At 36.4% G+C, this 24,741-nt stretch overlaps 1 protein-coding gene across 2 annotated transcripts in view; it reads right to left on the minus strand.

The window, feature by feature from the left end:
• Nucleotides 1–159: 159 nt before the first annotated feature.
• The window catches only part of SPTLC2 (serine palmitoyltransferase long chain base subunit 2), a 140,163-nt gene continuing 115,581 nt past the window's right edge, over nucleotides 160–24,741 (minus strand). For both annotated transcript variants that reach the window (XM_077123200.1, XM_077123201.1), the window contains exon 12: nucleotides 160–5,448. In XM_077123200.1, coding sequence (XP_076979315.1) covers nucleotides 5,329–5,448 — 120 coding nt within the window. In that variant the 3' untranslated portion in view covers nucleotides 160–5,328. The remainder of the gene's footprint in view (nucleotides 5,449–24,741) is intronic.

Here is a 24,741-nt window from a genome sequence, read left to right on the forward strand (position 1 = left end):
TTTTTAACACACACTCTCAAAACTGATATACCTACCCCAAATCCACTATTTATAGTTTCACAGTCATCCGACAAAGTAAAAAAAAAAAAAAAATCATCCTGCAAATAGGGGTGGGGAGTAAGGGAGAAAGAGAAAAAGTGACTTAGTCTAAAACGTTACTGGATTTAAAAATTTTTATTTACATGTTCTCTCCTCTCACTTTCTCAGATTACACAAACAGAAAGGGGTTATCACAGCACCCCTTACAAATTCCAGTTTACAGGTAACTAGGTCAATGGAAAACTATGGGCCAAGAAAATACAATCTCAGCTCTTCAATAAGCTAGTCCTGTATTCTTATCCAATCTCTTTCCCCCTTCTCTGTATGCTACCTTTACAGAGAGGGATCATAGAGATGCCGTGAGTGAGTTCACCAGTGTGGTATGAAGAACAGGAATGCTTTTTTACCATTCCAACCACTGGTCTAACATCACTGAGGTAACAGGAACTTACAGTAAAGGTGAGGGCAGGTCACCACTCCACTCTCGTCTCTGCTGCATTCCTCCCTCTCCTGGAAAGTCTGTGCCGAGTGCCCAAACTTTGCACTAGGAACCTGGGAACTGTGTTGGAAAAAGCAGGTTCTGAGTTGGCTCAGGGCTCCCTGTGCACAAAAGGAGTCACTTATCCATGCAGATGGCAACAAAGCAGGCCCCTTTGTAAGCACAGCATCAGAATACTTTTGTTTTTATCTTTCATTCAACCCTACAACTGCTCCAACAGAATGGAACTTTGGGTATTGCTTCATTAAGAACACAGTAATTACAGTTTAAGAACCATTGCATTCTTTAGGGTCAGTTTATAATAACTCATCATACCACCAAAAAAAAAAAAATCACAGTTTAGGGTCTCTTATCTCGTGTACTATAGTTAACAAGAGCTGTCCAAAGCCCCCTCCCAAGGGTAGATTAGAAACCTGAAACATCCAGACTCACCAGAGAAGACCAGAAAACGTTTTCATTATAAATACAAGCTAGCCCGTCTAGTTTGCTTCCGAAAGACTCAATCTATAGCAAATGCTCAGAAAACAAGTCACTGAAAATAACAACAGCACTCTGTACACGATTAAAAACAGATGGATCATTGGCTAGTCCTAGCATTTCTTCTGTGTAGTAAAGGAAGTTAGCCCTCCAATTCTGCGCTCTGTACACACAGCAATTGGCTGGGAACCTGAGCACTCTGTTTCATGTAGATGAAGCTGAAGAGAGAACAGACATGCTTTTCTCCACATGGAAGATGTTTTAAGTAGCCTAATGGATTAAGATGTCTGCTGCACACTAAGCTTCCACAGGTTTTGGGGCGGCATTTAAGCAAACAGTTTTCAGCAGCTCATGAGAATCCTTTGTTTTTCATACTTCCCCTTCGGCTAAACTGATTTTCACTTGTGTGAAATGCTTAACAATTCCTGGTTTTCTTGAAGGTAGGCAGTTAGAAGAGAACCTATTACTCTCACCCTTTTCTCACCACCCATTTTGGCTTACCAACAGCACCAGGAGAGGAAAGACACTTAAGTGGGAAATCAGATCATAGCGATTCTTCATGCCACAGAATGGGTCAGTTATATTTAAGTTTCTTTAGGTGGTTTTGCCACATCCCTACAAATACTTACAAAGCAAAAACTACCCATGCTATGGCATGATTAGTACTTCTGCACTGTTTCACAGTCCAGTAACTCTGGAAGCCAGAGTCCCTCATCAATTGGGAAAAGAGGAAAAACAGTGAGATGGTTGTAAATGTTTTTTATTTTCCCCTTCCCTGAGAAGTCAGGAAATTTTCTCATGTAAGCCATTCTTTACCTAAGAGGAAGGCAGATAAGTGTATTATATGCTAGAAAATTCAGCTAAACCACACCAGTCATAAGAAACTTAGAAACAGGTTTCCTTAAGTGGGGAAGACATAAATTTTTCTTCTTCCTCCTAACATGGAATGCTGAGTGTATGAGGAGAACCAGGGTAACTGATCTATTGATCCCCAAAGCCCAGCACCACCGTAAAATTGTTTCCTCTGGGGTTGGAATTTTAAAAACTGAGAACTGGAAATACAGAAAGAAAGGCCAAATAAAAGATAGAGGAATTAAAAAGACAAATCATTGGAAGAATATTAAATCCTTTGGCCTTCAAAGGGACATAAAGCCCTCAGTAGTTCTGGAATATTTCTATTCACTTTACATAACTCTATGAGGAAGAAATTTGTTATGATCCTCTAAAATCCTCACTCTATCATTAAAGTTTCAAAGAGTGACTAAAGGACTAAAATGGCTAGATTCTTCAAATGGCAATACTCTGGGGTTCTAGAGATTAGAACCTTTGAAGAGAAAAATTTTTTAACCAACACAAAGCAAAAAGATGAGAAAGCGCTCCCAAGTGCCAGCTCCTGAACATTTCTCTTTCAGTATTTTGTGTGCCCCACACCACATTCTAGGTTAACGCTGCTAAAATAAAGATGAGAGGGAAATGACTTCTACCACTTCACCCATTCTTTGCCTGTGATTTTGATGTCCCCAAGCTATAAATTTCCTGGTTTCTGATGTGATTTAAAGAAGGAGGTCTCATAAACCTGAAATAGATACAGGAAATGCTACATAAAAAGAGATTAGAAAAAGTGATGAGGATTAGTCAGACCTCTCGACTCTGATTATCAGATTTCGGTACTAATAGTTAATTGATACCTGTTTAAATTCCATTACATTCTTGAATCAGGCTGGGTAGTAAATAATAAGTTTATGTTTTGGATTTCTACTTATTTCTGACTATTTATATATACTTGCATTTTCCAAGTGCTTGGTTAAATGATACCTGTGATATGTCTTAGACACTAGATTTATTTTATGGTTTAAAGAAGACAACCAGCAGGTATAATGTACTTAACATTTTGTCTTCTAGAAAGTTCTGAGGTCATGGGTAGGTCAGAGGTGCTTTGTCCCTTTAAAATAAAATTTTATTTCTTTTTCTATCGTCTTTTTATTTCTTTTTCTGAATTAATGCAAATGTTCTAAGAAATGATGAATATGCAATTAAGTGATGATGTGAATTACTGATTGTTGTTTTATTTTATTTTTTAATTAATAAATTAAAAAAAGAAAACAAATAAAAAAAAATTAGGCCTAAGAGTCACCCCCAAGAGAAAAAATTAAAATAAATAAATAAATAAATAAAATTGTAACTTAGCAATAGTTATTGTGAAATAATTTTGCATTGGGCAAAGTGATTATATATTTTTAAATGTCCATACAAACTGATATTTTAATTTTTAGTGACTTCATGCATACCAACTTAGTAAGACTAGCAGGAAAATTCATTGCTTAAGTTTGTGACTCTTAAGCAAAAGTTTGTGTGATTTTCTAATCGTTACAAATTAACCGCACAGCAAAAGCTATCTAGTATCATAATGTTGCATCTCTGGTGAACCATATGTGCAGTAAATGCTGGCAATGTGTTTGCTTTTACAGGACTAGTTACACTTAGTTTATACCAATCTCTTCTTTACTTCACATTACATGCTAAATTTATTCTGTGAATCTCTAATTGGTTCTTTCATTCATCCATTTCTATTCTTTAAAAAAGTAAAATAAAACTTTGGACTATCTCAAGGGCTTAAAGCTCTTAGATGCCAAGAGGGACCAAAGATAACTTAAAATATGAAAACAAAGCTTCACAAACAATAACATTGCTTATATCCTCTACTACATGTACAGACACATGCAGGCATGTGCAAAATGCCCAGGAGAGTTCCAAAGAGCAACTTCAAAATAGAGAGGTGCAAAACTACTTACATATCTTTTTCCATGCTTTCCCAATCCACCTCTGTAATACCTGATGTCTACCAAAACATAAGCTGGGCTTAGGAATGACAAAGTCAAAAGTTCTCACTTAAACTTTGGTCAACAAAAAAGAACTTTAAAATGGTGATTTTCAGATTTGTTCTTTGGTCACGCAATATAAAAAAAGCTCTTTGAAAGAAATTCCCTTACATTCTTATCGTATGAAAACAGAGTCAAAGCAGAGGATCCCAATTTAGGAAAGGGGTTTGTTTTCAGGAATTCTCAGAAAAGAATGTAATAAAGGACCGGGAGACCTAAGCCCCAGATGCTAGGTTTTAATTATCTTAGGCATCAAGAATAAGAAAGAACTAGCATTCAAAAGAGTAACATTTAAATGGGTGAACTTCTAAAAGGGGCAAGTTAATAACTTAAATTCTTAGATAGGAACAAGACAGATGATTTCTGAGCAAAGGATTTTCCAACATTTTCCTTTATCAGTTTAAGTCCTGATCTGGTTGCAGACCTAGTAGAGGCTATCATAATTTTGAAAAGTGGAAATTAATAAAAAATCTAAACCACAGGCATTCTGATAAGAGTAATAAATTCTTTCTATTCTGTTCCTACCCCCTCACCCCACTAGCAGTGCACATCATTCCACAGGAGCAGCTTTGTGCATAAAACAGTGAGTAAGAGAATGATCTTTACCACAGAGGTCTGACCAAGATAGAATGTGGATGCTTTTATAACAGTAAATGCTTTAAATAGAGGGTAGGTGATATAAGGGGGTAGGGTGTAGGAAGAACCCAGAAATTGCACATATTCTAAGCCTAAGACCATTATGAAGAAATATTTGATGGTGAAGGGGAAACAAAAAACTTCTGGTGGTCAGACCAAAATGGAATAAGACCAAAGCCTTGGGAGGCCCCTGGCCAGAGGGAGTTATATAATGAGCCAGTCAGCAATGCTATCATCTATGGTTTTTCTTAAAAGGCTAAAGTTAAGACTAAAGAAAAAATACTTTGGTTGATTACTTGACTGGATAAATAAGGATCCAAAGGCTGGCAACCTTTCAGACCTAGATGAGAAGGTAAGTGGAAGGCACGTGCTCCCTAGGGAGGAGGGGCAAGAGGACTGGTCTTGAGGCTGTATTACCAGGGTGCACAGCAGCTCCTGATGGGAATTCCAAATCTGCATGGTGGATGAGAGAGGGGAATGGTCTGCACAGTTAGCCAGAACAGGCTGGGGTCAGCGTGATTTCACAAGTAGAAAGTTATAAAATAAAACTTTTAATGGAAAAAAAAGCAAAGTGAGTCACCTTTCTTTTCAAAGGTGAGACATATAGCAAAGGAAGAATGTGAAGCAGTTTTTCACTATTTACAAAATTCCATGTATAGTGGAGTGGCCGCCTACAATTTTTGAGGAAATGTCTTTCATAGGAGATGCCACAGAAGTGTGGTTCTGGAACTGGCTCAGAAAGGCCACACACTGTTCGCGGGATGAAGGAGGGTTCACTGAAGGGAGCACCAAAAAGGCTCAGTCTTCTGTTTCTTCATAAGTAGTCTCGTCAAAGGGCCTGTCCAGAAGAGGTACCAACCGGTGACGGGAATACTTCAGCTGTAATAGGTCTCCAACTTCATCTATCTTCTTTAAAGCCTAAAATATACAAGACAAAGTAGAGATCAGAGACCTATTAGAATGCAATCATATCTGCTTCTTTATTTTTCTAAAGACAATCACTGGCAAGGTTATTATCCTTTGGTGAGACTTTTGCTGTACAGTGCATTTACTTGGATCAGAAAATAAGATAGCTGTGGAAAGAGTTGCTTTTTTTGAGCAAGGACTTCAGGTTATAAATAGCAAGGTACACAGAATAAAGGGTACTGTTCACCAAAGTGTGATACGTTTGGTAGAAAGGAATATGCAAATTTAACTTGCCAGATGCAGCAAGAAAAACTGGTGTTGCTGGACAGAGACTTTGCATAGGCAATGATAGGATAAAGGTAAGGTAGCAAGTAAAGATTAGAGTTGGGATTTTAACTTGGGTCTGATTTCAAAATCTAAAATCCTCACCCTGAGGGATTATTTTATCTTCCCATCAAAACGCTATCTCAGTATAACTTAAGTCCTTTTTGGTAAAACATGTTCTTTTAATTTCAAAGTTGATACCTTACTTATAAAATATTCAAACATTAAAGGAAGATATGATATGAAAAGAATTCTCTCCCTGACCATTAACCCTTATGGTTGTGTGTGTGTTTTAAATGAACTCTTGGTAGAAGTATAGCTTACATACAGAAAAGTATACAAATCAAACGTCAGTTTACAAATGAACCCTTCTATCAAAGGATACACACCAAGTGAAAATAGAGGATCCTAATTTAGGAATATGGGTTCAGAATTTCTCAGAAAAAAAGTAAAATGGAAGGATAGGGAGCCTATGTACCAGATGCCTCTTGGAGAAATTCAAGGAAGAGAGCAAAAATTTTGGAGACCTAGATTCTAAGGCATTTTACCATGTATTCTTGAAAGCACCTATACTAAAGTCAACTGTATTCATGGAATTCATTTTCAATGAATGATAAATTCTTGGTCCTCAGTATTTCAGTCCTACACTGCCTGGGGATTTTAATAATGGGTCTGATAAATTCATCTGGGGCTAATGAGCCTCAGATTCAGAAAATGAATCTATTTATGACACCAACTCATCAAGGACTAAGAAATTGTGAGGTAGGCATTAGAAGCTCTGTTGCCCAACTATAATTCTCCAAATCTCAATCACAAGAACAGTCTTCTGTCCGGTTTTATGGCTATCATTCCATTTGAAAATGTACACTTTATATTTGAGAAAAGAGAGTCAGGTGAACACCAGCATAAAGACATATGTACCTGTTATTAAATTTAACTTTAAAAAATCACAGTTGAGACAGAAGAAAAAACTACCAATAGTATTCCTTATAAATTATTGCACATACATACAAATTCTTTATTCCAATATGTGAAAGGTATAAAAGGCAAATGACAGCTAGACTTCAACATGCTATCCAAACAGTGATACCTTTGAAAAGAAGTTTAATTCAAAGCCCCATATGGAAACAATTTAAGATTGAATTTCAGAAGGAGAATCCATTAGCCATTTTTCCCCCGATTTTTAAAAAAGTCCACATGACTTACTAAGATCACAAAGGAGAAGACACTTATGAACTCTGATTTCAGATGAACCTAATATTTTCCAAAAATATAAAAATAAAAATGAGACGAGATACAAAAAACTCACAGAGAACCAAAGGGATAGAGATTACAAGATTTTTTCTGATCTTATACCAAATATTTCAGGCAAAGTTCTATTTACATAAAACAGAATTGTAATGAGAAACTGTGGGCTATTGCATGGATTTATTTAATTTGACTACATTTTTCCTAAGTGTATCACCATTTAGAAAAACAACATGTGCTAATTATAGGGTTAAGCGGTCTTTTGAATAAGGGAATATTCTAGGACAGTGATTCCCTCTGAGCCAAAATCCTTGCCCTTCTGGTTCCCCCCTACCCCACCCGGCTTTATTATGATACAATTCACTAACCATTAAATTTATTCTTTTAAAGTATACAATTTAGTGGCTTTTGGTATACTCAAAGAATTGTTCAAACACCACTATCATCTACTTTAGAAGATTTTATTACACCAAAATGAACTGCTGTACCCATTAAGCAATCTCTCTCCATTTCTCTCTCCCTTCAGGTATTGGCAACCAACTCATCTGTCTTCTGACCCTGTGAATTTGCCTATTCTGACAGTTCATATAAATGGAATCATACAGTAAATGAACTTTTGTGTTTGGCTTCCTTCATTTAGGATAATGTTTCCAAGATTCATCCATGTTGTAGCATGTTATCAGTACTTAATTCCCTACTATGGCTGAATATTCGATTATCCATTCATCAGTTGATGGGCATCTGTTTCCAGCTTTTTGCTCTCGTAAAATATTGTTGCTACGAACATTCAGGTACAAGTTGATGGGTGGACACGTTTTCAATACTCTTGGTTATACCTAGAAGTGTAATTGCTGGGTCATATGCTTAACTTTTTGAGAAACTGCCAAACTGTTCCCAAAGTTGGCATACCATTTTACATTCCCATCAGAACTGTATGAGGGCTTCAATTTCTCCACACATCAATATTTGGTATGGTCCATCTTGTTGACTACTGCCATCACAGGGAGAGTGAAGTGGTCTCACTGTGGTTTAGGTTTGCATTTATCTAATAACTAATGATACTGAGTATTTTCTCATGTGCTTATAGGTCATTTGTATATCTTTAGAGAAATGTTTATTCAAATCCTTTGCCCATTTTTAAGTTGGGTTGCCTTTTTAATGTTAAGATGTAAACGTTCTTTAAAAAATTTAGATTTATATCTAGACATATGATTCAGGAATATTTTCTTATCCATATTTGATTTAGAAATATTTTCTCCCATTCTGTGGGTTGTCTTTTCATTTTCATCATGGTGTCTTTGAAGCACAAAAGTTTTTAATTTTGATGATGTCCAAACTACTATTTCTTTTGTTATCTGTGCTTTTGGCATCAAATCTAAGAAATGACTGCCTATTTTAAGGTCGCATAGATGTGCTCTCAGATTTTCTTCTAAGAATTTTATAGTTTTAGCTCTTATTTAGGTTCACGTTCCATTTTAAGTTACTTTGTATATACTATGAGATATGAGTTTTGCATGTGGCTATCCAGTTGTTCCAGTACCGTTAGTTGAAAAGATTATTCCTTCTCTGCTCAATTGTTTAAGCACTCTTGTCAAAAATTAATTGACTATAAAAGAAGTTGATTCCTGGACTCTCAATTCTATTTCATTGATATCTGTGTCTGTCTTTATGGCAGTACCACAGTATCTTAACTGTTGTAGTTTTGTAGTAACTTTTGAAATTAGGAAGTGTGAGTCTTCCTACTTTGTTCTTCTTTTTCAAAATCATTTGTCTATTCAGTCTTCTGCATTTCCATTTGAATGTTACAATCAGCTTATGATTTTCTCCAAAAGAGCCACCTGGGATTTTGATTGAGAATGCACTGAATTCACTTGGGGACTATTGGCCTCTTAACATTAAGTCTTACAATCTATAACCATAAAATGTCTTTCTATTTTAGATCTTCTTTAATTTTCTTTCAGTGATGTTTTATAGTTTTGGTTTTCAAGTCCTGAATATTTGTAAAGTTTATTCCTAAGAATTTAATTCTTTTTTATGCTATTGTAAATGTTTTCTTAATTTCACTTCCGGATCATTTATTGCAAGTGTCAGAAATACAATTGATTTTAGTATATTGATCTTGTATCCTGCAACATTAATGAGCTTGTTTATTAAGCAGATTCTTTAAGATTTTCTATATATAAGATCATGTCATCTGTGAACAGATTGTTTTACTTCTTCATTTCCAATCTGGATGCCTCTTATTATTATTATTATTTTGCCCAACTGTCCTGATTATAACCTCCAGTTAAATGCAGAATACAAGTGGAGAGATCAGACATCTTTTCTTTTCCCTGATCTCAGAAAGAAAGCATTCATTCTTTCACCATTATTATGAGGTTGGCTGTGGCATTTTCATAGATGACACATTGAAAATGTATCTCTTTCTTCGTTCAGCAAAGCTAAAAGTTTGTCAATTTTGTTGATCTTTTCAAAGAACCAAATTTTGGTTTCAACGATTTCCTCTATTGTCTCTTCCTATATTTTATTTCATTAATGAGTCTTGTCTAATGGCTGAACATCCAGTCTATCCTAGAGACTGTTCCAAATGCATTTGAGAAGAATATGTATTCTTTGTTGGGTAGAGTGTTCAATATACGTGTTAAGTCTAATTAGTTTACAGTGTTGTTCAAGTCTCCTGTTTCTTAGATCTTGTGCTTAGTTATATTATTCATTATGTAAAGTAGGGTATTGAAGTCTCCAACTATTATTGTTGAAATGTGTTTTTCCCCCTTCAATTCTGTCCGTTTTTACTACACACATTTTGAGGCTTTGGTATTAGGTGCATATGTTTATAACTGCTTTGTCAACTGAATGGATTCACACATTATCATTATAAAATATCCTTTTTTCTCTCCAGAGAAAAAGTCCATTTTTATCTGCTTTCTGTATAGACATTCCTGCTTTCCTTTGATTACTATCTGTATGGTATGTTTTCTCATCCTTTTACTTTCATCCCATTTGTGTCTCTGAACCTAAACTGTGTCTACTGTAGGCAGCATATAGTTAGCATTTTTGTATTGATTATGCCAATTTCTCCAATTTGATTAGAGTGTTTAATTCATTTAAATTTAATGTGATTAATAAGGTAGGATTTACCATTTGTTATTTTGCTACGTTTTCTGTGTGACATCTTTTTTGTTACTATATTTATTTACAACTGCCTTTTTTGTGTTAAATAGGTATTTTCCATTTTATTTTTTTTTCTAGTTATTATCATAGTGGTTGCCTTGGGGTTATAATTAATACCTTGACCTAAAAACATCTAGTTCAGATTAACATCAAAATAATTTTAATACTAAAGAAAAATATTGCTCCAATATAACTCCATTCCCTTCCCCTCTATTCTATTACTGTCTTAAAAAATTATATTTCCTTGGGTGCATGGGTTGCTCAGTGGTTAGAATGTCTGCCTTTCATGCATGGCAGGCAAGATTTCTGCCACTGAGTCACTGCTGTACTGCCCTCAGGTGGGATCTTTTTGACTGCTTCCATAGAGATGTGATCCACTCAATTGTGGGTGGTAACTTCTGCTTAAGTGGTTTCCTTGGAGATGTGTCTCCACCCATTCAAAGTGAGGTTGCTTACTGGAGCCCTTTAAGAGGAAACCATTTTGAAAAAAAATTTAGAACCTACAGTACCCACAGAGCCCACATAGAAACCTTTGGAGATCAGAAGGAAAATACCTCGGGGAAGCCCTATGAAATGAGGAGAGAAAGGTAGCAGATGTCACCATGTATCTTCCTAGCTGAGAGAGATGTCCAGAAGGCAAAGACCCCAGCAGATGCCAGCCACGTCCCTTGCCAGCTGACAGGTGTCCTGGACCCATCAACCTTTCTTGAGTGAAGGTAATCTCTTGTTGGTGCCTTAATTTGGACATTTTCATGGCTTTTGAAATGTAAACATGCAACCTAATAAATTCACTTTTTAAAAGCTGTTCCATTTCTGATAATATTGCATTTTGTCAGCTTTTGCAAACTAAGATAGATTTTGGTACTGGAGAAGTGGAGTGCTGCTGCAGATTGCAAATACCAAACACACTGGAATGATTTTTTTTTAATGGATAAGATTCTAGAAGAGTTGGGAGGAGTTTCATAGAAAAGGCTTACAATGCTTTGAAGAGACAGTTGGTAGAATTGTGGACTCTAAGGATACTTTTGATAAGGTCTTACACAGAAATGGTGCATGTGTATTGCAAACTGGAAGGAAGGTGACCCTTGTTTTGAAATGACAGATAATCTGGCAGAACTGACTACTGGTTTTAGATGGAAGGTAGATTTTAAAAGCCATGAGCTTGGATATTTAGCAGAAGAGATTTCCAAATTAAATGTGAAAAGTGCAGCCTGGTTTCTTCTTGCAGCTTATAGTAAAATGCAACAGGAAACACATGAGTTGAGAAGTGAACTCTTGGGTACAAAGAAACCAGAAATTGATGGTCTGGAGAATTCTGGGCTCCCAGAAAGGGAGACCCCAGAGAATAGTGCCCCACATGAGGATTTAACCAAACATGGAACCAATCAGCCATTACAGGACAAGTGAGGATTTGAGATGAAGGTATCCAGAAGGATTTGTGGGTAGTCCTTTTGTCTGATGGGCATGATCCCAGTATACTGCACAGAAAGCTAACAAGAGTATTGTGGTATCTGTACAAGTGGAACAATTGCCGGTCTGGACTAAAAGGGGCAGAAAAGGGACAAATTGAAGGAAAAATAACTTTGGAGGCAGAACCATGCAACCTAAGGTCTAAAGCCAAGAAATCTCAGGCCAGGAGAGTGGACCCACCCATACACTTGGAGATGGTGAGTTTGACCTGAAAGCAGAGGGCAGGCGTTTCAGTGCCCCGGGCTTCAGAGAGGATGGAGCACATTTCCTTGGGGACTGGGGAGAGCCTGGCTGCCACTGCATTGTTCTGAAGGGGTTGAGTATGTGCCCTGGAGATGGCAGAGAGCTTGGGTTGCCTCAATGTGTAGAGAGGGTGGAGCCAAGAAAAAGGTGGTTTCCCCAATGTCCTTCAAGGTTGCAAACTACATGCCAGCATTTGGCAAGAGCAGGGTCGCTGCATAGGCCCTTGGATAGGGTTGGACTGCTGTTTTCTAAACCCCCAAGGATAAAGGACTCTCAGACTCTGAAATCAGTGCCCAGAGGGCCCACACAGAACTTTGGAGATGGAAAAGGGAAATGCGCCCAGGGAAACCTTATGAAATGAGGAGAGAAAGCTAGCAAATGTCACCATGTGCCTTCCCAGCTGACAGAGGTGTTCCGGAAACTTCAGCCTTTCTTGAGTGAAGGTAAACTCTTGCTGATGCCTTAATCTGGACATTTTCACAGCCTTAGAACTTAATACATTCCCTTTTTAATATCCATTCCATTTCTGATATATTGCATTCCAGCAGCTTTTGCAAACTAATACACCCATCAACTCAGTTTTATAATTACTGCTTCATGTAATTGCTATGAAATAGAAGAAAAGTTACAAAAATACATGCAAAAAATATAAAAAATGAAAACAAAAAATAGGCAAAATAAAAAAGAAATACAAGCAAAAAAAAATACGTATACTTTTTTTTTATACTTTATCTAATATAAAGTATATTAAGGTGTAGTCACCTTTGCTTTTTTGAGTGTTCTTTGATTTCAGCTTGAAGGAATCCCTTTAAGATTTCTTATAAGGTAAGTCTACTACTGCCAAATTCTTTTTGCTTTTGTTTGACTGGAACCATCTTAATTTTTCCTTCACTTTTGAAGGAGAGTTTTGCTGGATATAGAGTTCTTAACTGACAGTTTTTTTGTTTTGTTTTAATTATAGAACTTAAAATATGTCAACCTGTTGCTTTGTGGCATCCTTGATTTCTGAGATCAAGTCAGCTGTTATCTCATTGAGCTCCTTTGTGGAATCATATGACCTTTCTTGCTGTTTTTAAGATTATCTTTGTTTTTTGCTCTTTGACAGTTTGTTGTGCCGGTTTGAAAGGGTTTATATACCCTAGAAGAGCCATGTTTTAATCCTGATCCTATCTTGTGGGAGCAGCTGTTTCTCGTAATCCCTATTCAGCACTATAGGTTGGAAGCTTGATTAGATTATCTCCCACACAGATGAGACTCAATCCATTCCAAGAGGGTCTTGATGGAATCCTTTTATAGAGGAAACATTTTGGAGAAAGCGTCAGAACAACGGGTGAAGAACAGCAGAGCCACAAAGCACAGAGCCACGTCAAGGCATGGATCCCTTTCAGGCATCCTACTTGGAGTTCACTGAGCTTTACTGATGTACAGATCAATACTTTCCATCAAATTTGCGAAGTTTCGTACCACTGTTTCCTGAGATTCTTTTTGCCCCTTTCTCTTTTTCCTTTCCTTCTAAGACTCCCATTATGTGTACGTTGTTATACTTGATGATATCCACATCCTATGGGTTGCTCAAGCCCTGTTCATTTTTCTTTTCTTTCTCTTAGACTGGATACTCTCAATTCACCTGTCTTCAAGTTTACTGTTTCTTTCTTCTACTAGTTCAAATCTGCCATAAGATTCTCTACTGAATCTTTCATTTCAGCTATTTTACTTTTTAGCTCCAGAATTTCTACCTGATTCTCTTTTTAATAATTTCTACATCTTTCTTGATATCATCTATTTGGTGAACTATCACTGTCATATTTTCATTTAATTCTTAGATATGATTTCCTTCAGTTCTTCGAATATATTTATAATAGCTGATTTAAAGTCTTTGTTTAGCCAAGTCATTTCTGTTGACTCTTTTTTTCCCCTGTGGATGGATGCCTTCTAATTTTTTTGGTCAGAAAATGGACATTTAAAATAATATGATTTAAACTCTAAAAATCAGGTATCTCCCTTCCCAGGATTTGTTATCATGGCTGTTTGTTTTTGTTGTTGTTGTCCATTTGTTTAATGATTTTCTTGGACTAATTCTGTACAATCTGTATTCTTTGATATGTTTGGTCAATAACATCACTGTTTGATTAGCTTAGTGGGCAGCTATCGAGAATAGAGATTTCCATTAATACCTAACCAATAAGTCATTCAGCCTTTGCTGAGGGGCTCTGGGTTTATGTGGGGTCATGTTTTTGATGCTCTGGGAGGCAAGTGATAACCCTGCTTTAGCCCTCACATTTGTTTATGCAGAGCCTCCAGGGCAGTGTGAGGTGAGAGGAGTACCTACTCAGATCTTCCCTTGGCATGCGCATAGCCCTACATGTGCATGTGGCCTTCTATAGTCTCAGGAATATGTGGGAGCTTTTTAAAGCTCTCTAGACATCTAATTTCCCGGATTTACACTTTCTTATTAGCCACAACTGGTATTGCACTTCAGTCAGCTACAATGTTAAACAACTGCCTCTGTTATTTTCAATAAATGTCCTAGGGATAGGGCTGTTTATAGAGAGTGAGCTCTGAGTCAAGTCAAATAAAGAAAAGCCCTGAATTTGCTAAGATGGGAAGAGGAGGTAGGAATAGGACAAGTTAAAATGCTACAAAGCTTACTGCTTTTACTGAGGTTTTGCTGTTTTTCCTGAATAAATACTCCTTGGATTGTTGTTCAGTTTTTGTTTAATTTCTAGAGTTCTGAAAATACTAATTTTGAAAATTTTTTTGCTAGTGTTCTTGTTACTTTTATGGAAAATCAGATTTCCAGAGGTCCTTACTCCACTGTTTTGAAAGTGCTACCATGACTCTTCCCTTTTAGTTCTCTAGGATTTTTATTTGACATGCTTTAAACTGAGATGGTCAGAAGTGTTGATGGACCATGATTCCAGACACTTTTAGAAAAATCTTCACTTTAATTAGGGATGCTATCACTAACTACATTGTACTTAAAGTATCTTTATTATGGAAGCAAGAAAACAATAACATTTTCCCCATGAGTCACTTAAAGATTATTCAATTCGGGATAAAAATGAAGCTGGTCTGGTTGAGACTAAGATAAATCAGAATATAGGGCAAAAGCTGATAGATACTCTAGAGCTTCACCTACTGTATGAGACCAAAGGCAAAGCTTTTTCGTGTCTAGAGTCTATAATTTTCTCTTACACACAATCTAAATCAGCTTGTCTGGATAGCTCATATAAACAACCCAAACACATGGAGACCAGAACAGCTATGAGGCCCTGGAATTCTGCATAGCTTAATGTAATACCCAGAGACATCCCAGACTATGATGGGCTGATAACTAAAAAGTATTGGTGGAGTCCTTTGAGGGACTAGATTAAAAATATGGAACTATTAAATCTTCCCATCTGGGGAACCCGTGGTGCTCTTTCAAACATTAGGGATTCCCAAGAAAATAGGCTAAGCCCTTGATTTTGAGGCTTGCCCTTATGAAGCTTATTTCTGTAATGGATAAGCTAAGCCTACCTATAATTATGCCTAAGAGTTGCTTCTAGGAAATGTCTTTAGATGCTCAGATGTGGCCTCTCTCTCTCTCTACGCCCAACTCTGCAAGGAAAATATTACCCTCTACCCTATGGGACACATGATATTTAGGGGTGAAAGTCTCCCTGACAACATGGGACATAACTACCAGGGATGAGACTGGCCCTGGCAACATGGGATTGATAATGCCTTTTGGACCAGAAAGGGGACAAGGAAGGTAACAAAACAAAATATCTGTGGCCAAGAGAGTTCAAATAGAGTCAAGAGACTATTCTGGAGGCTACTCTTATGTAAGCTTCAACTAGATATTACTAATTGCCTTGGTTTTCCAAACCCGAATCTATATCATGCCCATTAACCCTAAAAACACCAAGGGCTCTGAGATCTTCAAAACTTATATACACCAGGTTTATTTTCTTGAAACCCATTACCTCTAGAGAGTTCCCAGGCTTGATAATTCCTGAAACTCAAAGGGGTTAGCCTCTCCAAAAATATCAACTAATCCTATCCCTCTAGCCTATATAATTGCTACCCATTTTTAACATGAAAAAGTTAGAAAGCACATAGCCCAAAGATCCTTAAAGAGTGGGAGAAGGACCAACAGAGAAGAAGGAGTTATAACAGAGAAGATAGGATTTAACACATGAATATGACTGCTGAATCACTGTACTGATGTTTCTTTTAGCATCCAGTGTTTTGGAGCAGTTAGAAGGAAAAACCTGAAACTCTGGAATGGTATCCCATATCAAACTATGATATCTATTCTGTAGCTTCTTGTTGGAGTGTGCTTTGATAATTATTTCTTTTTCTTCTTTTTGAATATATGTTTTATTTCACAATAAAAACATTTAAAAGATTGATCATTAGATTCAGCAACATATTCTTTAATAAAATCTTTTAAAAATAAGTAATTGGGCCTGCCCCAATAAGGATGGCAGAGTAAGATGCTGTCTCCCCAAAGAAGCTTTGAACAACTAGCAAGAACTGGCAGAAATATCTTTCACAAAGCTCTAGAAAACATTAAAAAAACTGCAGCAGAACATCAATTAGTTCCATCCCCCAGCCCATATTATCAACAGCCCCTTTCAATATGAAAAAGTTAAAATGGACCCAAATACCCATAAAGAATGGGAGATAGATGAAAGGTGATGGTGGAGTTATACAGAGAAGGTAGTTTTTAACAAATGAATATGACTGCTGAATCATTATATTGATATTTCTTTTAGTCTCCAGCATCTTAAAGCTGCTAGAAGTAAAACCTAAAATTGTGAAATTGTAACCGATACCAAATTCTGAAATCTGTTTTACAATAAATTGTTGTGATATGCTTTGAAATTCATGCTTTTTTCTATATGTTATTTTTCACACACACACAAAAAGGCAATTGTGATGATAAATGCACAGTTTTATGATATTGTGAACCACTGATTATATACTTTGGATGCTGACATGGCTGTGAATATATAATATATATCAATAAGACATTAAAAGTAAAAACTAAAAAAAAAACAACTAATTATGATGGTTTGATGATTTGAATCTCCTTTCTACAGATGTTTGTCCATTCTAGTTTGCTCAAGAAAATTATTAAATTTTATTCTAATATATCTCTTTTGCTTGTTCATCTCCAAATGTCATAAATAAAAATGTTTATAAATGTCACATTAAAAAAAACAAAAGAAAGACCGGGTACGTGCCGAATCAAGAAAAAGGCAACCTAAAAGCAATAGGAATTGATGGCACCCTGGCTGGCCCCTTCCACCCCTCATCAGCTAGGTGCTGAACTGGCTCCTGCCCCCTCTACAGTGTCTCTATCAGAGGGAGCAGAATAACCCTTGAGCACATACTGGGAGCATGTATTTTGGTCCAATCTGTCTGGTGGTGGCCTAAGGAACTCGATATCCCAGAACTTGCCCTGTATATAGAAGGCAGAACACAGAGCTCTCTTACAAAATGCCATAAGAAAGCATTCAAGTTGTGCTACCTGGGGTAAGAAATTGCTGGCCGAAGGACATATAGTGCAGCATGAGGAAATGGTTTCCTAGAAAAGAGAGGACATTCTTTTGCACATAAACAGGGGAAACCCTGGGCCAAATGCAGATGCCCAAGACAAGAGGCATGTACAGAAAGGATCAGGGAAGCCCTTGTGATTTGGCAGAAGTTATTCTCTAGACTCACTGAATGGATAAACTCTGAAGGAGAGCATTCACACAGGTCAATATGCAAAGGTTTTTCCTTTTTTTTTTTGGTTGGCATCAGGCATTCAAGGAAAGCTCTGTCATAACACTAGCTGTATACAAGCATTAAGGAAAATTTTAGTAATAATGCATTAAAATATCAAAAATGTCCAGGTTTCAACAAAAGGTTATGAAATATAAACAGGAAGCAATGATCCAGGCAAAGGAGATAATTAAAGCATTCAAAACCGTCAATGAGGAGGATCAGACCTGGGACATCCCAGACAGACTTTAAATAAGTGGTCCTAAGTATGCTCAAAGAAAACATGCACAAAGAACTAAAGGGAAATTGGAAAATGACAGATGAATGCAAAAAATATATCAACAAAGAATGGAAATTATGAGAAGGAACCAAGACATACAGCTGAAGATCAAAGTAACAGAAATTAAAAATTCCCTAAAGGGGTTCAACAGCAAATTGAAGCTGGCAGAAGAAAGAATCACTGAACTTGAATATAAGACAATTGAAATCATCCAGCCTGAGGAACAGAAAGGAGAAAGATGGAAGAAAACTGGCCAGATCCTGAAGAACCTGTGGGATACCATCAGGTGTACCAATATATGCATTGTGAGATTCCAAGAAGGAAGAGAAAGAACAAAAGGAGCAGAAAGAATATTCAAAGAAATAATGGCTGATAACTTCACAAATTTACTGAAAGATATGAATATATATATATACAAGATGCTCAAAAACTCTCAAAAGGATAAAATAAAACAGACCAATGCCACAGCATCTTATAATCAGACTATCGAATGCCAAAGATAAGGACAGACTTCTGAAAGCCACAAGAAAGAAACAATTTGTCACATACAAGGGAGTCTCAATAAAACTAAGTGTTGATTTTTCATTGGAACCTTGAAGGCAATAAAGCAGTGGGAAGACATTTTTTAAGTGCTAAAAGCAAAAAATTTCCCACCAGGAATACTATATCTGTCAGACCTATCTTTCAAAAATGAAGGAAAGAAAGAAAACAGATGGCCTAGATTGTAAGTTCTTATAGCAGTAACTTTTAGTCCAGAGTGGTAATTATTATTTCTGGATTTTGAGAGGCTGTTTTATATATATACATATATAACCTGGTGTTCTAGTTTGCAAGCTGCTGGAATGTGATATACCAGAACTGGAACAGCTTTTAAAAAGGGGGAATTTATAAGTTGCAAGTTTACAGTTCTAGACTATGAAAATGTCCTAATTAAATTAAGTCTATAGAAATGTCCAAATTAAGGCACCAACAAGATATTACCTTCATTGAAGAAAGGCCGATAAAGTCCAGGGTTTCTCTCTCAACTGGAGAGGCACATGACAAGTATGGCGACATCTGCTAGCTTTCTCTCCAGGCTTCTTGTTCCATGAAGCTCCTGCAGGGGTGTTTTTCTTTCTTCATCTCCAAAGGTCTCTGGCTGCATGGGCTCTTGTGGTTCTCATGGCTCTCTTGTAGCTCTGTTGCACTTAAGACTTTTTCCAGAATGTTTCCTCTTTTAAAGGATTCCAGTAAACTAATCAAGACCCACCTGGAATAGATGGAGTCAGATCTCCCTCTAATACCCATAATTGGGGGAGCCACATCTCCATAGAGATAATCTAATCAAACCACCAACCTAAAGTGGTGCATAGGGATTAAAAGAAAAGGCTTCCTCCACAAAATGGGATTAGGATTAAAACATGGCTTTTCTAGGACACATAATCCTTTCAAACCAGCACACCTGATATTTAGAGATAAGAATGAGGCCAATTAGGTCTGGATTAAGGTAATTCAGAATACAGGGGTAAGGAAGATACTGTCTATATTTTATTATATTTTAGAACCTCATCTAATCTTTGAGACCAAAGCAAGAAAGGTTTATTCTGTCTAGAACCTAAATTTTCTGTAGCACATAATCTAACTCAAACTGTCCAGATAGATCATTTAAACAATCCAAACATAGGGAGCTCAGAACAAGAATGAGGGCCTTTAATCCTGTATGCTTAATGTAATGTCTGGATACATCCCAGAGTATATAAAGCAGATACTCAAAAAGTATTGGCAAAGTCCCTTGAGGGATAGGAGAAAAAATATTGAGCTATTAAACTTTATCACCTGGGAAACAGCTCATACTGCGTCAAACATTAGGGACACCCAAATCAACAGGTCAAGCCCTTGATCTTGAGGCTTGCTATTGTGAAGAGCATGTACATGGCAGAGAAACTTAGCTTACCTGTAGGTATACCTAAGAGTTACTTCCAGTAACTCTTTATGGTTTGATGCTCAGATGTGGCCTCACTCTCTCTAAGCCCAACTCTTTAAGTGAAATTGTTGCCCTCCCCCCATGTGGGACATGACATCCAGGGGTAAAAGTCTCCCTGGCAGCATGGGAGATGACTTCCAGGGATGAGTCTGGCCCTGGCACCATGGGATCAACAATACCATCCTGACCAAAAGGGGAAAGAAGTGTAAAAAATGAAGTATCAATGGTTGAGAGAGTTCAAATAAGAGTTGAGAGGCTACTCTGGAGGTCACTCTGATGCAAACTTCAGTTAGACATTGCTACCTACCATAACTTGCAAACCCCAACCAAAACCATTCAACCAATCCTAAAGAATATCTAGGGCAATATATGTGATTCTACAAAGCTTCCATGCACTAGGGTAACTTTCCAAAACCTACAACCCCCAGATGGGTTCCTGGTCCAGATAAGTCCTGAAATGCAGAGGAGCCAGTTCTTCCAGAACATCAACTAGTCCCATCCCCCTATCGCATATTATCGACAGCCCCTTCCAACATGAAGAATCAGAATGGGCATAGCCCAAATATCCCTAAAGATTGGGAGAAAGATCAAAGGTGATGGCAGAGTTAAACAGAGAAAGTAGGGTTTAACAAATGAGTATGATTGCTGAATTATTATACTGATATTTCTTTTAGTTTCCAGTATCTTAGAGCAGGTAGAAGTAAAAACCTAAAATTGTGGAACTGTAAACCATATTAAACTCTGAAATCTGTTCTACAATCTGTTGTGATGTGCTTTGAAATTTACTGCTTTTTTGTATATATGTTATTTTTCACAAACAGGAAAAAAAGTCAAATGTGATGATAAAAAAAAAAAAATTCCTTCTAGCCTCTGGTGTCCTGGGGCAGCTAGAAGGAAAAATCTGAGATAGAACAGTAGCCTATGACAAACTCTAGGATCTGTTCTGCAGCCATTTGTTGAAGAGTGCTTTGAAAATTATTTCCTTTTTCTTTCTTTGCTTTGTATATATGTTATTTTATACAATAAAAAAATGTTTTAAAAAAATGAAGGAAAGATTAAGAAATCCCTTGTTAAACAAAAGCCGAAGGACTCTGTCACCACTAGCTGGCTTTACAAGACATACTAAAGGGAGTTCAGAAGGGTGAAAGGAAAGTACACTAGAAATGTATTTACACCACATGAAGAAATAAAGGTCTCTGGTAAAGATAATGATATGGGTAATTATAAAAATCAGTACTACTATTGGTTTATAACCTTTCCTTTTAATTACTACAGGATCTAAAAGGCAACAGCAGAAAATGCAATGATAAATCAGTGGTTTTGGACTCTGAATGTATAAACATGCAATGTGTGAAAAGAACTACATAAAGGCCAGAGGGATACAGGAACAACATGTGTATATTGTTGAAATTAAGTTGGTACCAAGGCATATGTGATTGTTATAGATTTAGGTGGTTAAATTTAAGCCCCATGGTAACTACCAAGGTAACAACAGAGAATACAGAAACTTACAGTTTGCAGTCTTATTGACAAGACACTGCTCACAGGGGTTCAGCAGTAGATTTTAGTACTGTTCATAGTTATTCACATCTCTCACGGTAAAAAGATTATATATGTCCCATCTTTGTCAAGTGATTTGCAGTGATTCCCTATAGGAGAAGCCCCATGAACTTTGGGCTTTGCCATGAGACTTGCTTTGGTCAATGAAATACGAACACAAGTAATAAATGTAATATTGGATCAGAAACTTAAAGAGCCGTAGTGTAGGTCTGCCATTTCTCTTTTCCTGCTACCACAAAAGGGCGTGGCCTGCTTATCCTCAGAAAGAAGACGTGAGGAGCAAGCTAAATTACAGCTAAAGCCTCTGATACCTTGGGGTTGTTTGTTACTGTAATGTTATTTATCAAAAGTGAATACAGGGCCCATTACTAAATGAAAATTAGTTTCTATATCATAATGGTTTAACTCGTGTTTATTTCCATAAAATATCATAAGACAAAATGGCTTTTAACAAATCCATCATTTCAAAAAGTACACTTGGATCCTTTAAAATAACAAAACAAAAACTTAGATGGAAGGGAAATTCAAGCAATTCCTCAAATGATTTAAGACTGAAAACAATGAGAACTCTCAACTGGCAAGTTCTCTGTTGAAAACAGAAATTTGTTTAATTACCCTGGTTAATGTAATCTTTCATGAATGTGTAGAGTTCTCTGTAGCTAAAGTTGTTGACTGAAGATCTACTATATTGTTATAGATATTACTTATAATGACAAAGCCATTTAAAAAAATAGGTATAACAAAACTCAGACATCCAAAAAGAGTAGAATGAAAGGAAGAACTGAAATTATTGGATTTAAAAATAATTAAGGGGGCGGCAGGGACAACGGGAAGCTGTGCCAAAGGGTACAATATTTCTGTTTAGGGCATTGGGGAATACTTGGTATGGTGGTGATGATAGCACAATATTGTGAAGTGCAATTAACACCACTGAACTATAAACTTGAAAATGGATAAAATGGGAAAACTTTGTTGTGGATATATTATTAGCATAAAAGCCAAAGACCTTTGAGAAATAGGCAAATCTATTTTTAAAATTCTGAAAGGCATAATCAAAGTAAAGACAAACAAAAAATAAAGTATCACTAAAATGAATTCAACTTGACAATGTCAGAATGAGATTAAGAATATACTATTTTAGAAATTCTGTTATGTGCAAAAAGGTAAGTCAAAAGTCTTCACCTATCAGAAATAATATAAAATTTTAATTAAATTACTATACTATAATGAGATATTTTTTCAATTTTTTTTTAAACATACAAACATGGACATTCTTACCATATGATCATTCCATTCCTGGTATAGAAACAATAATTCACACTATCATCACACAGTTGTATATTCATCACCATGATCACCTCTCAGAACATTTGCATCAATTCAGAAAAAGAAATAAAAAGAAAAAAGAAAAAAATTTGTACATACCATACCCCCTTCCCCCTTTCCCCTCACCGGTTACCAGAATTTCAATCTACTAAATTTATTTTGACATTTGTTCCCATTATTTATTTTATTAAAATTTTAATTTTTTAAAAATATAACAACAAACATGAACATTCTTACCATATGATCATTCCATTCTACATATATAATCAGTAATTCACAATGTCATCACATAGTTGTATATCATCATGATCATTTCTTAGAACATTTGCATCAATTCAGAAAAAGAAATTTAAAAAAACAGAAAAAAAAATCATACATACCATACCCCTTACCCCTTCCTTTCATTGATCACTAGCATTTCAATCTACTAAATTTATTTTAACATTTGTTCCCCCTATTATTTATTTATTTTTAATCCATATGTTTTACTCATCTGTCCATAAGGTAGATAAAAGAAGCATCAGACACAAGGTTTTCACAATCACACAGTCACATTGCAAAAGCTGTATCATTATACAAGCATCTTCAAGAAACACGGCTACTGGAACACAGCTCTACATTTTCAGGCAGTTCCCTTCAGCCTCTCCATTACACCTTAACTAAAAAGGTGATATCTATTTAATGTGTAGGAATAACCCCCAGGATAACCTTTCGACTCTCTTTGGAATCTCTCTGCCATTGACACTTTATTTTGTCTCATTTCGCTCTTCCCTCTTTTGGTTGAGAAGGTTTTCTCAATCTCTTAGTGCTGAGTCCCCAGCTCATTCTAAGAGTTCTGTCCCATGTTGCCAGGAAGGTCCATACCCCTAGGAGTCATGTCCCAACATAGAGAGGGGGAGGGAAGTGAGTCTGCTTGTCATGTTGGCTGAGAGAGAGAGGCCACATCTGAGCAACAAAAGAGGTTCTCCTGGGGGTGACTCTTGGGCCTAATTTTAAGTAGGCTTAGCCTATCCTTTGCAAGGTTAAGTTTCATATGAACAAACCCTAAGATTGGGGTCTCAGCCTATTGCTTTGGTTGTCCCCACTGCTTGTGAGAACATCAAGAATTCTCCACTTGGGGAAGGTGAATTCTCGCCCTTTCTCACCATTTCCCCAAGGGGACTTTGCAAATACTTTTTTATTCACTGTTCAAATCACTCTGGGATTTATCAAGACATCATTCTGGACAAACCTACAAAATCTCATGCCCTACTCAAGGTTCCATGTACTTATGGTATTCAATTAAGCTGTCCACATAAATTATATTAGGAACTGCACTAGTCAAAATAAATATTTTGTACCAAATAAACATTTTTTGCTTTAGTCTTACACGTAAGTTAAAGTTTTAAAGTATGAATTACCACCTATTTTCAACACCTTGCAGTACTGACATTCCTTTGTTCTTCCTCATGCAAAAACATTTTTTAATTTGTACATTTAATCACTATCATATAATGAGATTTAAAATATGCGTATGCATTCATAATAACACTAACAGATCATCAATAAGTTTATGAATATTACTAGCAAGTAATTTTGTGGCAAGAGTATTATATTCTAAAGCTCTAGAATCTCACAAAAGGCAATAGTTATTTAAAGTCTGAAGTCTTGGATGTGAAAGAGTAGTATATTAAAAGAATAGCAGAAGATAAGAATATAGCAAGAAAACATAATTACATTCAGTAATAATCATGAGCCCCTGGTATGTGCTGTGACAGATGCTGAGAACAGAGAATGAACAAAACATATTTTGTCCCTAACCTCAAAGAAATTTATCTAGTAGATTGCCATTATATAAGTGTGAAGAATTTATTAAGAGGGAAGCTTAAGATTCTAAGGGAACATACAGCAAGAATGTTTGGGAATACTCCTGAGCAAGTTTCCTTAAGGGGAGATGTAAAGACTGAATGGGTGACAGCAAGAA

This window comes from Tamandua tetradactyla, chromosome 12 (assembly GCF_023851605.1).
Source record: "Tamandua tetradactyla isolate mTamTet1 chromosome 12, mTamTet1.pri, whole genome shotgun sequence".
NCBI classification, from domain to species: Eukaryota; Metazoa; Chordata; class Mammalia; order Pilosa; family Myrmecophagidae; genus Tamandua; species Tamandua tetradactyla.